The sequence below is a fragment of the Protopterus annectens genome, chromosome 7.part1, assembly GCF_019279795.1.
Source record: "Protopterus annectens isolate FY-2018-M chromosome 7.part1, PAN1.0, whole genome shotgun sequence".
NCBI classification, from domain to species: domain Eukaryota; kingdom Metazoa; phylum Chordata; order Ceratodontiformes; family Protopteridae; genus Protopterus; species Protopterus annectens.
The window spans coordinates 27,220,306-27,235,211 of NC_056740.1; the positions used below are offsets into that span (position 1 = coordinate 27,220,306).

The 14,906-nt window shown below is 39.2% G+C and overlaps 1 protein-coding gene across 1 annotated transcript in view; it reads right to left on the reverse strand.

Moving 5' to 3' along the window:
- EEFSEC (eukaryotic elongation factor, selenocysteine-tRNA specific) overlaps window positions 1-14,906 on the reverse strand; it is a 1,871,323-nt gene that overhangs the window by 495,177 nt on the left and 1,361,240 nt on the right. Inside the window, exon 6 of the mRNA XM_044078534.1 lies at window positions 1,080-1,236. Within this exon, the coding sequence (XP_043934469.1) occupies window positions 1,080-1,236 (157 nt within the window). The remainder of the gene's footprint in view (window positions 1-1,079; window positions 1,237-14,906) is intronic.

The following is a 14,906-nucleotide window of genomic DNA, read 5'->3' on the forward strand; positions in this document are numbered from 1 at the left end:
CTAATACTTCTTAAGTACACTTTGCTTTCATAAGCCTGGCCTCTCAATAATCATCTATACGGCATGCCTCATACATACTGTGAACCTGTCCAGCAGTAGTCCAAGACATCCTACATGAGAAGATGCCTTTGCACTATGCTACAGCACAGTTCTCAGACTGCAGAATATAAGTACATAAATATAACTTAATACATCAGTCGCCTTAAGTATATTACTGGTAGGAATGGTATAAATCTGCTGCACAGTATGTAGCATCTATTCTCCAAGGTTCTTGCAATGCATTTTCTTTTATATCTTACAAACTAAAATTCATCAGTTATTTTTATCAACTGCAGCAGGACAGAATGCCAAAAGACAATGAAAACCAAAGGCTGAATAACATTTTCTAAGACATCAATATAACAATATATCAATATAACTTGCTAGCTCAGAAAATAAGTAAGAAAATACTTGTCTATAACAAACATAAGAAATACTTTAATTATATTTATTATTGTTGTGTTTCATGCTATACATATGCAGATCCATAGATCTTAACAGAATTACACTTTAGAAATATTAATAAAACATTTTAGACTACCTACTCAGAGAAAGTATAAACTGCGAACAAAAATACCAGTTTCAAACATGAAACACCATTCCAATGTCAAAAATCCACTTTAAAGTTTATGAACTGCCCCTTCTGAAGTAATAACTGCTTTTTCCAAAAAGACAAAGAGGAAGACAGAACAAAATAAGTGTCATAAAAGCCTCCTGGCAACTCATTGTTTTATGTGACAGTGGTGACTAAAAAAAAAAAAATAAAAACTCTATTTAAAAACATTTGGCTCAAAATAAATACTGCAACAGTTATACTTGTCAAACAAGCCTCTTATTCTATGTCATTTTCCATTCTTTCGCTGGTGAGCCACAAAAAGATTCATGGTTCTCACATCCAAAAGACCTTTAGATAACATTTATTTAAATAAGAGGTACACTTGTCAGCAAATACTTATGAAATAATACATACAGATGCCTCCTTGACACAAAAGCACAGTCTCACTTCAGTTTTAAAGAGGTTTATATAACTCAGTACTTACTTAAAATGCGAATCTTGAACTTCCCACTCTGTCCAAAACCACTTTCTATGACTCCATCCTCTCCAGTAGACAGCTTGACCTTCAACCCTACAAAAAGTTGAATGTTTGTTTCCTTCTTAAACAATGAGCGACCAATGACCGTGTAATCATCCATTACCTGTGGGAACAATGCACAAGAAAAACAGAGTCATCATTTAAGCTTCTGCTGTAATAGGGTGAGCATGTCCAAGATTTTACCACGCTATCCACAGGATACTACTGTGACTGGAAGACTGCCATGCTTGAAGGGTTCTGCTTTAGGCTTTGCTTTACGTGGTATGACACAGCTAACACAAAACAAAGCAAACTTAACCACACAGAACTGAATACAACAGTTTTCTACCAGCTAAACAATTTAGCAATAAAACAGACTATTGTTATTATGAATTACTGCATCTGTTCTCTTAGCTATGAAGCTGCAGTACACAGACTGTTTTAAAAATAATTTGAAATACTAGTTATAGTACTGCTATTTCCACATAAGGTTATTTCGCCAAAATGATTATTCATGTTGAGATGCATCTCATACGCCACTACTATTAAGTTACTTCATGTACTTTTTAAAATGTTACAAATTCTAAAACATGATAAATTATTATTATGCAACAAAATATATCATAATATGAAAGTAAGTCCATTCACATTTCAAACTGATGACACCTGCTCTTACAGATGATTGATCTTGTATAGGAGTTGCTCCAAATTCTCATGGAACAATGCCAGACATATGTGAAATGTTAAGAAGTTTTATAAATAAAATTAAATCAGTGGTTTCCTATAATTCAAATGGTGACACATCACTGAACCAGAAACAAACAATGACCATTACCTTAGCCAAGATGAGAGTGACTATAAACTACACAAAGTCACAACAATCTTTAGCTATATTTTAATCTGTATAAACCACTAGTCAAACTTAAAACCAAGTTTGGAGTTTGCTTACTTAAACAATGGTTCTGAAAGCAAAATTATAACAGATATGCATTGCAATGGGAGACCCTTGGTAGTAGTTGTAGAAGTACATACAAACCACTGGTATATGTGTTGCTCAAGAGCTAGTCTTCACTTTGCTGCTTTCTATAGCAATCATATTGTATCTCAAATTGAGCCAACTCGAAGTAGAAACAGATATGAAGGCAAGAATGGCAAGCACATACTTAAAAGTCAGAGCCAAGAAATAAAAAAGGTGTCCTGCATACAAGCTACACTAAAACATATTGGAGCAGTTTACCAAAACTGTGCAAGGTTCTTGGATTTTATATCACATTTGCAAAGCTTAGGAAGGCACCATAATACATAATGTCTTTAAAAGCCAAAACATAACCAGTTCAGAAATTCAAATATAACAAACATAGTATTTTTGCTGTTGGCTTCTACACATGCCCAAGCACATGCTACTTTAGTAGCTGGTGCAGAGCAGTATACAGATGAATAAAAGAGCTGTATGACTTTGCCAGCAGATAAGGAAGACTTTGCCAGCAGATAAGGAACAGAATGTGAGAAAAACGTGGCAAGTCTGAACATCACTTGCTTCACAGGATTCAATCAAAGAAGTTTCAAGGAAATTTAATCTTGCAACCATCAATGCCTTGCTAATACCACCCCCTCAGGCAGTATCCCCTTTCTCAAGAAGGGCTAGTCCACTTAGATTTGTGGTACATTTGAAGGTACCCATCCAGTCATCCAGGTTCTACCTAAACTGCAGAGATAACTCATTCAAAAATAGGTTAGGTACTGCATAATGAATCTCTCTCTGTCACAATGATGTTCTGTTAATCTGCTGATGAAAAATTAGGTTCCTGGTTCTGGTATTTGCTATGCTATTAGACTTGTAGCATTAAAAGAGATCAAGGACAACAGGGTCTCTAATGGTATGGTAGTCAAGGCAAGAATCACCCCACAAGAGTTTATAAGATATTCAGAAAAGTCATAGAGCTTGCTTCTAGCCTCTCTTGGTGACTCACTGTCTTTAAGCCTGAATCTTTACCGTTAGGAATCTCTGAGGCTTTTCTAGTTGCTTAATATGTCAACTGAGGTACATTCCAAAGGTTAAAATGTACTATATGGTTGGTCTAATCAGCGGTGAATGTAAGGAAATGATGACATCTTTAGATCTGGATGATATACTGTTGACTAGCTACGTAGAAGGATTTTCTGACTACAGCTGCCACATAATGACTGAAAGACAGGGAACTGTCAACCCAGGCACCTAGGTCTCTGACTATTCTTGTTTGTTAGTGGAATATTGTCTACACTATATGTAGAAGGTAGGGGTTGTTCACCAAATGAAATAATACTGCACTTTTTCAATTCTAATTTTAGTAAAATTTCAGTACACCAGGTACTAACTTGTGCAAGTTCTTTCTGAAGGTTACAGGTGTCAGAAGGGTCTCGACAATAACACCTAGTTTGCAGTCATCTGCAAATGTAGTTAACAGTTTTTTTTCTCAGTCTGGGTAACTGAGAAATAAATGCAGAGAAGGATGGGTCTCAGTACAGAGCCTTGGGTGACTCTGCTGCTTACCATCACACTTTCAGATGAAGTACTTCCTAACAAATTATACAGATTCGGTCTTTTAGCTATTCATCTTACGACATAAGGAACTATATTTAAAGCATTTAGTTTACTAACAAAGCCCCCATGGGGTATGGTGTCAAAAGCCTTTGCTACGTCAAGATACACTGTGAGAACAGCACGGCCACTGTCAACAGCCTCTGTGACCCTCTTAAAGAAGTTAACTAGATTTAATAGACAGGATCTCACTTTGAAAAAAGTAGAACTGTTGACAGTCTATTTTAATGAGATTTTTGATGTCATAACTAATGAGATCAGGTATGAAATGCTCCACAGCTTTGCAGATCAGCTTCATAAGGCTGATGAATCTATTACTACCAAGGTCGGACTACTCTTGTGGAGGGGCATCACCTCTGCAGTACGCTATAATTCAGGGACAAATCCTGTGACTAAACTTAGGTTAAGGCAGGGTGGTGATTGGCACTATTCAACATCTTGGTATATTGTTAGGACTCATGAAGGAAGAATGTTTGGTGTTTGATATCACCTTCAGAACATACTTCTTGATGGTAACAGGGAATTTATTTATTTGACATTTGTTAACCAGGTTAGTCCAACTGAGACAAGTGGCCCTTTTTTAATGGAGATCCGAGGAGTAAATCTCCAGCATGCTATATACAGATTTATGAAATTACAAAGAAAGAATACAAAATAATACATGCATTACAAAAATAGATAAATAATAAGGTGCAGAAAATATACAACTAAAAGTACATGAAACGCAGCTTTTTTGTGTGTGTGTGTGTGTACAGAGTAGATGTTTGGATAAGAGCAAGTTAGTTTTGCATATGCAGGAAAAGAGAGAATATGATTAACATATTCTGAGAAGTAGAAAAGAGGTGAAAAATAAAAATTGGAGAAGAAATGAAAGTTGAGGATTGTGACAAGGGCAGGATCTTGAGTTCAGGAAATAGTTTTTGACTCCAGTTTTAAAGGAGCTGCTGCTATTAATGCTACGGATGTTAGGAGGAAGCCTATTCCAAGTTAGGGATACTGAGTTTTTATACAGGAGTTTGCCAATATTTCTGTTTGGTTTATACATGTCTAGAAGGTTCTGATCAGAGCTAAGACGTGAAAGAGCTGGGATGTAATGGGATACTATGGAAGAAAGAAAGGGATAGGCAGAGAGTTTATTTAGTATGGAGTGTGTACACTGTAGCTGGGAGAGAAGAAGGAGCTGGGGGAATTCAAGCCACTGAAGTTGTTTTAGGGTATGGCGATGATGTGGTTTATATGGCTGCTTGGAGGGAGGTGAATCTGGCTATATTGTTATAGGTTTTTTCGAGTTTGGTTAGTAGGGATGACTGGAGATGGGTAAAGATAGGTAAGGCCTAGAGCAGGCATGGAAGAAGGAATGCTTGTGCTAGGGCTGGTTTGGAGTTGGGAGCAAGGATTTATTTATTTCTATAGAGAAGGCCCAGTTTCTGGTTAGTTTTTTTTAATACAGTGCTGATTACGGATGTCGAATTTGAGCTGGTTATCGATTATAGTACCTAGTAGCTTGGTGTGTGGTTCAGGTTTGATAAGGGTGTTACTGAGAGAAGAAACAGTGAAAGTGGATTTGTGTGGGGAGTGGGATTTGGGGACGAATAGTAGGAGCTTAGGGATATGTGGAGTAAGGACAGATGCATCAGTGGGGGTGAAGTTTGCTCTAAACATGTTTTCTAGTATACTGGCAAGGTCTACTGAGTTGGAGTGGGTGGCCAGGTTTAGGATAAGTTCTGAACATTGGTTGGATATTATTCTTTAGTCTCCTAACAAAGATAAAACTGTAACTGTAGTTATCCTTAGTTTCAGAAGCTGGCCTAAGTTTATTGGTTTCTTTACTAGTCTTAATAGTATTTTTCAGTCAGAAGCTGGCCTAAGTTTATTTGTTTCTTTACTAGTTTAAATACTATTTTTCACTTCTCTAGTGATGTGTTTATACAATAGTTTTTGTGAGAAGTTCTGGATCTGCTATATAATTTAAGGAGTTTTTTTAAATCTTGCTGTAAAATTTATGTTGGACCATTACAGTGGCTTGGTTTTAAGTTTGACATTTTATTTTGCTCTAGTAGAAACTGCTAATTTTCAACATTAATCTAAGTGGGCGTAGAACTCCTTTGTGAACCTGACTGGTGTTGTCAGTGTCCGAGCTTCTACTGGTGAATTTTGAGATCTTGTCATATAACTATAAGAGGTTTGCCCTTTTACATTTTTTAAATTCAGAGATGTTGGCTTCAGGGGCTTTGGAGATTCTGAAGGAATATGTCATAAGTTTATGGTCCACCTTAACTGGGCTCAGAGAGACCAGGGAACAGAACATGTAGAGACTGTATTTGTCAGGACTAGCTCTAGAATATTATATCCTCTGATGGGTTTATTCCATGGAATTTTTGTTAATTAAGTCTATATTCGGGGTACAGATGCGCCAGTTAATTATCAATTAGTTAAAATCTCCCAAAATAATGGAGTTCTTATTAATATGGAGTTCTTTAAATATTTCCAGGAATCTAGCATTATCATATGGAGACATGGAGGTTATAAGGTGTCAGTTTGTCTTATTTATGGTGATATGGAATTCTATGAGATCTGTTCTTGGGTCTCTGTGAATCTTTCTGGATGTGCTATGATCCTTGACAAACATGCAGATGCTTCTACAGTTGCCAGCAGGCCTTAAAGGTAAGGTAGAACCAAAACCCAGGTGTGGAGGGAGTGTTTATAAGACTTAAGCCAAGTCTCAGTAATTACACAAACACACACATCTCCAGATGCAGGTGAGTCTTAAGAATTGGAAGCTTGTTTTTCACACTACTGGCACTGAGAACAACCGCCTTAATGTGGTGCAAACTGGGGTCTGATGAATTTGCTACACTGGGACATCCATTAAATGTACTCTGTCTGAAAAGGCACTATGGGGGCAGGAAAGGCTTTAGTCATTCTGCAGAAACCTTGGAATGAGAGGTGCAGGCCATCTCTTGTGAAACAAGTTACATTATCAATTACTTTGTCACATGCAGACAAATACTGGATCTCCCTAGAATGAAACCAATTGCTCAGCCAATTACTGAAGACAAATATATTTTCCTTGTACCTAGGCATCACTCTTGATGAAGAGCCGGTTTCACTCAGGAACAGAGTCTTACCTACATTTTTCACATGTGTGGAAAGTTCTGACATGTCTCTCTGCATGTTGCTCAGGGTTCTGTATTCCAGGTCACTCAGTCCCACATAAACCACCACTAAGTCTTAAACATATTTGCCCTGGGAAAAGATCTTTAGGGTTCATGTAACTGCAGAAATCGTGGCAATTGAAATGCATCTGACTGCAACCCCATTCTTGTCCAACCTTGTGAGTGCAGAAACTGTATGCCTAACAAATGAGTCATTAATCACCAAGACATTTTTGTAAGCTGAGTGTGTTTATTTATTTATTAACATTTGTTTACATGGAAAGTAGCAGAGGTCCAGAAGAACAGCAACAGAGAATTAACATCAAATAAGATACTAGTACAAATGTATAGATAGCATGATGAGAGGTTAGCTTAGTAAGAATGTAAAGTATTTGCTGATAAAGATCAACAGTTGATGTGCATGGGCATAGCCATGAGTTAGTGAGGAGACATTCTTTGACAGAGGACTTGCATGCATATTTAGGAATACATGACTGGGACCAGCCAAGCTTAGCATGCAGAAGATGAGCTGGAGAATTTCCACTAAGACCTGTTCTTAACAGTAGTAGGAGATTTTGGCATACATCCCACCAGCCTCGGTGTAAGACATTATGCAAATATTATGGTAATGAAGTGGCTGAAAAACACTGGAAACATAAGCCACAAAGCATCACAGAAAAATGAAGTCTACATCACATGGGATCCTCCATTACCAACAGTTCAAAAGATAGATGCTAGAAAAACGGATACTGTGGCCCATGAAAAGAAGACAAAAGTAGCATTGATCATTGAAATCGCCACACCCAGTGACTACAGTGTCTTGTGTACAGAGACATAAAGTCATAAAATATCAGGATTTGCAGGCAGAAATGACACCAATGTGGAAGAAAGATATCCAGACAGTTCCAATAGTAGTAGGCGCAACAAGTCTTATAAAAAAAGAATCTACAATCGTATTTAGATATGTTACCAATACATGTAACTCTGTATGAACTGCAGGAGGAGTCATTAATGGGCACATTGTGGGTGCTGTGAAGAACACTTCTGGCTGACATCAAAGATTGAAACAATATTAATTTAATGAACTTTAATCATACTTTAACTTAGGAATAGGGTCCATTCCTGTCAAGGTATTAGAAACTCAAAAGACTTGGAGAAATTAAAAAAAAATAAGAAATTTTGACATGGTTTTGTTCAGAATGTGATGGAGGTGAGGTTGAAGGTGTGACTGTATGATGACAATTGTGCATGGTTTCAGATGAGAGAAATGCCACAAAACTATCTAAATATTTGCGCCTCTCACAGAGCTATTTATGTTAAGTAAGAGTTCACTATTAGTCAGCACAAGGCAACTCCTACACGGCCTAAACAAACAAAATGCTAAGAAGTTGGCAACATGAGAGGAAAAAGGTTGGCTGATCCTCAATAATGTCCAGTTATTCAGGTGTTAGAGAATTGCACAGGAAACATAAAAGGAGTAATCAATTCAATTTAAATTCTGGAGAACTGCACAGTCCAGATTTGTTGTAGGGATTAAATAGGATAATCATAGTTTGTGGAATAGTGCACAGGCTAAATTATTCAAAGGAGTAGGTGGTTTTGTGGGGAAAAAAGCATCCAAATCTGTTTTTATATTTAGTATGTGAAGGAAAAGTGCAAGGGGGGGGGGGGGCACTGAGAGGTAAATATTACAGCTACTCAGATTTCAGCACCTCTCCGCACAAATGACCAGCAGCTGGTAGACAGAGCAGTGATGCAGTTGTACAAAAAGACAGCAGCTAATTTTAAAAAGTAATAGCAAAGCAGTAGCTCAAAGCATGCAGCCTGGGGAGAAACGTACCCGGAGATGTGGAAGACAAACTGAAATGATTTTAGATTTTATAGAATAGTACAGATATTACGCAAACAGTCAGATCAAATCACCTGCATCTATTTAGTGCACGTTGCAACCCCACTGTGTGCAGTGAAGCCCCATGCTAGAATGCAACATTTAAAATAAGTACCAAGGACTCCCCCAAAAAAGGCTCCCAGACCTCATAAGCCAAATAGTAATTACACTTCAATAAATGCTAGGAGGAAGAATGTTTTGCTGTGAAAAAAAGAAAAAACAGTGCCATCCCTTGCAGAAATGAGAGATCATCCAGCATAACAGCCGACAGCATGCAACTGTGCAATTTACGGATGTGTGTGCAAGGGGTAGTAAAGGCAGCAAAAATCAAAATACTTCAAACCTCCACTAATGGCTGCCTGCTCAATGGTCCCTCTTGACAGACTGTTACCCTCTGCAATTAATGAACAAATGGGTCAATTGACTGATGGGGAGCTGATGACCACCACTGTATAGGGGAAGCAAAAAGGAGGGGAAAAAAGTTTATATTGGTTCTGATTAGGTGACCACCAACAATGTTGTCTGGTACCAAGGAACATCGGCTTTTAATTTTATCTAAACAGCAATTTCATATGTTGTTATACAAGCACTCTGATATATGCCTTTTCCTTCAGTGAAACCTGCATAAATTATTTTTTGCATGTGGGCTCACAGTGCCCTACAGTTGGGTGGTCACATTATTAGTGTTATGTGTTATATTCAAAATCTTTTCCTTTGAATTTTCTAGCGCAGCTGAAAGATCACCTTTGTAATGCTTTCAACCTTTGAGATCAAGTAAAATTTTGTAAAATTAATAGTTTTTGCTCTATATTTAATCCAGATTTGTTTAAACATAATATGATTTTTCCCTGTTGTATTGCATATTAATGCTGTGACTTAGCAAAATATGTCTTACTTGAACATACATTTATTCGGTAACATAATGGTTCAGTTAGTGTTGCTGCCTCACAATGCTTTCAAACTTTCAAAAAATGCTGTAGGTGAACCGGTGACCCTCTAAATTGTAAATGTGCATGCAGTATTTTGTGAGAGTAAGCATGTGCATATGTACCTTACAGAACTGATGCTGGATGGAATTCCAGTCAGTCACCTCACACCTGTCAGGTGCCTGGACCCCTATAATGCAGCTAACAAAAAAAAATAAATAAATTTACACCTTACATGTATTTTACTCGAATACATAAGTTAATATCATCACGGATCTTGTTTACAGTATCAGAAGCAGATTTATTTAAGTCGCTGAGGACAGTATCCTAGTCTGACTGTGTTTTCATTTACTCCATCATAGTTTCCAGTGGTAAAGCCTAATAAGAATGATTCAATTATGACTGTGATTTTCCTTTTAGGCTAAAGATGATGTCATGTGTGATGACTACAAAGGGAATAACCACGGGAGGGGAACAGAGTGACATCTATATTTCCATCCCAGCTGGATTTCATACTGCTTGATCCAAACAGTTGCTTTACATAGTCAATTAATAACTGGGCACATTTATTTTATGTTGAGTAGTTTCCCAATCAATGTCTGTGTAGTTAAGTCCCTGAAAAAGACTGATTTTTCTTTTATATTTATATTTTGGAGTTTATACGGTGAATCCTCATTCCCTGCAAAGGGCAAAGATGGTGAACTGTAAGCACCCATAATATTATATTAAATATCACTAACATTTATTGTGCAAGCATTTTCAAGTTCTGGGTTACTTGCTTTCTTTTGGCTTTTAGATGTCCTTTGAATACTCAGATACTGCCACCTAAACCATCAGATCTGCAACAATGACAGGAGGTATATCCCAGAATATGTGAAATGCATTTTGAATATTTTCAATAATGGTACAAATCTCAGCATCCTCAAAGGAAAACTTCCTTATCATCCACTTTATTTTTAGACTTCTGAAGAGGAGAGAGTCATTTGTGTGTATATGTGTGTGTGTGTGTGTGTGTGGGGGGGGTTACTACCTTGTCTTATACTGGGGCGATCTGCTGTACTACCAAATCTGATGGCTTAAAAGCTGAAAGCATACCCTTCTTACTTAGCCACCAAGAAGAAATGAGTATGAGATTTGGTCTTTCCCTACTAAATTGTACAACAAGGTGAAGAACCAGGAAAAGGGTGCAAAGACATACAAGAATCTTCCTTCTCATTGGAGGTAGGATATATCCACCATCAGCTCTTTCTTGCCCTTTTGAACAAAGCAAAACAGAGGGAGCACTATATTTCCAATGTGGCAAAAAGGCCAGACTCTAGGGTTTCCCACTCCAGAAGGAGGATTCCTGAATCTGCAGTTCTAGAAGAGAACTGGAACTGTGGCTCATGTAGCCCATAGTACATCCACTTCTCCCAGGATGTGAAACGGTGGTACGGTTGTGCCCCTACCATTACCAGACCAGCATTATCTGTCTGTAGAACCTGTATAAGTGTAACATCTTTCTGTCTGGTACCACAATATGGACAGATTGGCTAACCAGAAACAGGAGGGGCTTTGAACTCAACCCCCTTCCTACAGCTTTCCTAGGAAGAAAAATTGCCTGTTGCTCCAAAAGGTTTAATAACAAGCTTTCTTCCTCAGGTGGCAACATTCTGTGATCCACTGAGAAAGTGACTTGGACTCCCCAGCTAAAGAAGCATCCTTTGTTGGACTTGGGCTCCACAGCTAAAGAAGCATTCTTTGTTAGACTTGGGCTCCCCAGCTAAAATAGTAGCCTTTGTTTGAACTTGCAACAAGTTTTAGTGCAGGAAAGCAAGGCCTACAATGAGATTGTTGGGAATAAACCACCACAATAAAGTGCAATAATGAGGATTATATATCAAAACAAGGTTTAAAACAGTGTTGCGACTCTGCAGCCACTGATGTATCCCCACCTACTGCAACATAAATATCTTCAGAAATATGCAAAGAACTGAAAAATATTGTGGTATTTATGGAGTCTGAGAGATGCAAGAGTGTCCTTGTCTGAACCATTCGATGCATGTTGATAAAGAGTTCCAAGGTTATGAGTACAGTACAGTTTTGTACCTACCATAAATGTAGATGTTCGAGTGCTAATACAGCTGCAGTCATAACAGATGGGTTCTCCTGCCGTCAGGCGGGTCCTCGGTCGGCCGAATTCCAAAGTCTAGGTCCGGCGTAGGTTGTTGTCGCTTTCTTTCCTGACGTCAGTGCGACAGGGGTATACAAGACACAGCCGACGCCATTTTCTTCAGTCTTTCTTGCCCCAGATGTCAGGTGCCCTCAGAAGGAAGGCAATATATATATATATATATATATATATATATATATATATATATATATATATATAATATATAACCATGCAATGCAATATAATCAAAAATCAGTAGTTGCAAGCAAATACACCATAGAAGGATAACCCAATCAGGTTGTAAGATGAGGAGTTAGCCACTAGGTGTGTACCCAGAGGGGAAGGAGGGAGGGAAACCTGGACTGCAGCTGTATTAGCACTCGAACATCTACATTTATGGTAGGTACAAAACTGTACTATGTTCATCGTGCATACAGCTGCAGTCATAACAAATGGGTAGAATCCCAAAGCTACGCACAGGGTGGTAGGCACTAGGTGGAACTGGGAGGAGCCAGAATGCCCTGCAACACAGCAGTGGCAAAGCCTGCTCTAGTTTTGGAGTATAAAGGTAGGTGGTAGTGTTTAGTGAAGGTATGCACAGAACACCAAGTGGCTGCCTCCAAAATATCTTTGGTAGGGACTCCTCTGAGGAAGGCTGCAGAGGTAGCTGTGGCCCTTGTGGAGTGGGATCTGATGCCTGCAGGTACAGATTTACCATGAAAGGAGTAACAAAACCGTATGCAGTGGCCTATCCATTTTGAAATTGTCTGTTTGGAAATTGGCTTCCCTTGAGCTCCTACAGCATAGGACACAAAGAGTTGTTCTGATTTCCTGAAAGGCTTTGTTCTGTCCAAATAGTAACGTAGCTGTCTATGGATGTCTAAGGAATGTAGCAGCCTTTCCCCTTTGTTTTGAGGATTGGGGTAAAAGGTAGGTAAGTGTATGGCCTGATTTAAAGCTACCCTGGATACTACCTTAGGCATAAATGATGGGTAGGTTCGTAGGGAAACCCTGTCCTGATGGAAGATGAGAAAGTGCTGCACAGCCATGAGGGCTTGTAGTTCCGAGACCCTACGAGCTGAGGTAATAGCCAGAAGGAAAGCTGTTTTCCAGGACAAATATTGCAAATCTGTTGAGGCAGCTGGTTCAAAGGGAGGCAATGTTAATTTTTCTAGAATGTAATTAAGATCCCAGGCTGGTATTGGTCGTTTCCTTGGAGGTCTTATATTCTTAGCCCCTCTGAGGAACTGCCTTAAGAGTGGGTGAGAGAATAAGGGTGGAGCAGTGTTGTATTCTGCAGAAATGGCTGAGGCATGGATTTTGATGGAGGAAAATGAAAGTCCACTGTTCAACAACTCAACTAGATACTGTAATATCTGAGGCAAATTCAGTTTTCTAGGATCCTGGCCCTTTTTCTCATTCCAAGCGCAAAACCGTTTCCATTTTGCGGAGTAAGCTTTTCTAGTAGATGGCCTTCTGGCCTCCAAAATGACATCCTGCACCTCCTTGGAGAGCAGGGTCTGTTGTGGTGTTAAGGAATTTTCCATGCAGCCAGATTGAGTGTTTTCAGCTGACTGTGAAGAGTTTTGTAGCTGTGCTGAGTCAGAAGAATAGGCATTAGAGGTAGGGTCCAGGGAGGAGAATGTGTTAGGCTCCTCAGGAGTGGGTACCAGTGTTGTCTTGGCCAGTCTGGAGCAATCAGTATCATCTTTGGTCTGTCTGCTCTTGCTTTCGAGAGTACCTTGGGCAGTAGAGGCAAAGGTGGGAAGGCGTAAACTGTCCGTGCTGCCCAACTGAAAGAAAGGGCGTCTACTCTCCAGGCCTTTGGATGAAATGTCCTTGAGCAGAATTTTGTCAATTGATGATTCCTGTGGGAGGCAAAGAGATCTATGTTTGGCCTTCCCCACGCTTGGATTATCTTTGTAAACACTTGAGGATGCAACTTTCATTCGTGCGGGTCTGTCATATTTCTGCTTAGATTGTCTGCCAGCGTGTTTTCCAAACCTGGCAGGTACTGTGCTTGAAGCTCGATTTGCCATTCCAGAGCCATGTTCCAAAGTGACATGGCCAGCCTGCACAGGGGGTATGAATGTGTTCCTCCTTGTTTGTTTATGTACCACATTACTGTGGTGTTGTCTGTTCTTATCAATAATTGCCCTGGATGCAGGAGGTCCTTGAAAGCTGTAATTGCATTTATCACTGCTAGCATTTCCTTTTGATTGATGTGAAGGTGCTTTTCCTTTTGGGACCATTTGCCCTGAATGCATCTGTCTGTCATGTGTGCCCCCCAGGCGTAGTCTGAGGCGTCTATTGTGATGACTTGATTTGCTTGAGGCTTGCAGAATGGTAGACCTGTGTTTGTTTGGCATGCTTGGGCCCACCATAGAAATTCCTTTTACAAACATGGAATTAGTGGTATTATTGTTTCCAAACTGTGGCTGTGTTGAGTCCATAGGTTTTTTTAGGTACCATTGAAGTTTCCTCATATGCAACTTTGCACATGGGATTAGAAGAATGCAAGATGCCATGAAGCCCATAGCCTGCAGGATTTTCCTTGCAGTTAGCCTGGTACAATTTGCTAGTATCTTGAAGTACTGAGTTAGTTGCCCCTGTTTTTCTGGCGTAAGATAGGCCATCTGGGTGTTTGTGTCCAAGTTGGCACCCAGGAAAATTATTTTCTGAGATGGTGTTAGCCTGGATTTCTCTTTGTTGACTGTGTATCCCAGAGAATTCAATAACCGTGTTACATAAGCCAGATGTTCCAGAAGTATGTGTTTGCTGTCCGCTTGGATCAGGCAATCGTCCAAATAAGGGTAAATTTGTATCTCTTGAAGTCTGCAGTAGGCAATTACTGATGCCAGGCATTTCGTGAATACTCTGGATGCAGTAGATAAGCCAAAGGGCAATGCAGAGAATTGATAGTGGATTGAACCTGCAAGAAATCGGAGGTATCTTCTGCAGCTTTGTCTGATTGGGACATGCAGGTATGCCTCCTTGAGTTCCAATGTTACCAGCCAAGACTCCTTGCCCAGCATGGGAAGAAGCTGCTGTAAGGTGAGCATCTTGAATTTTGGTATGAGTAGAAATGTGTTTAG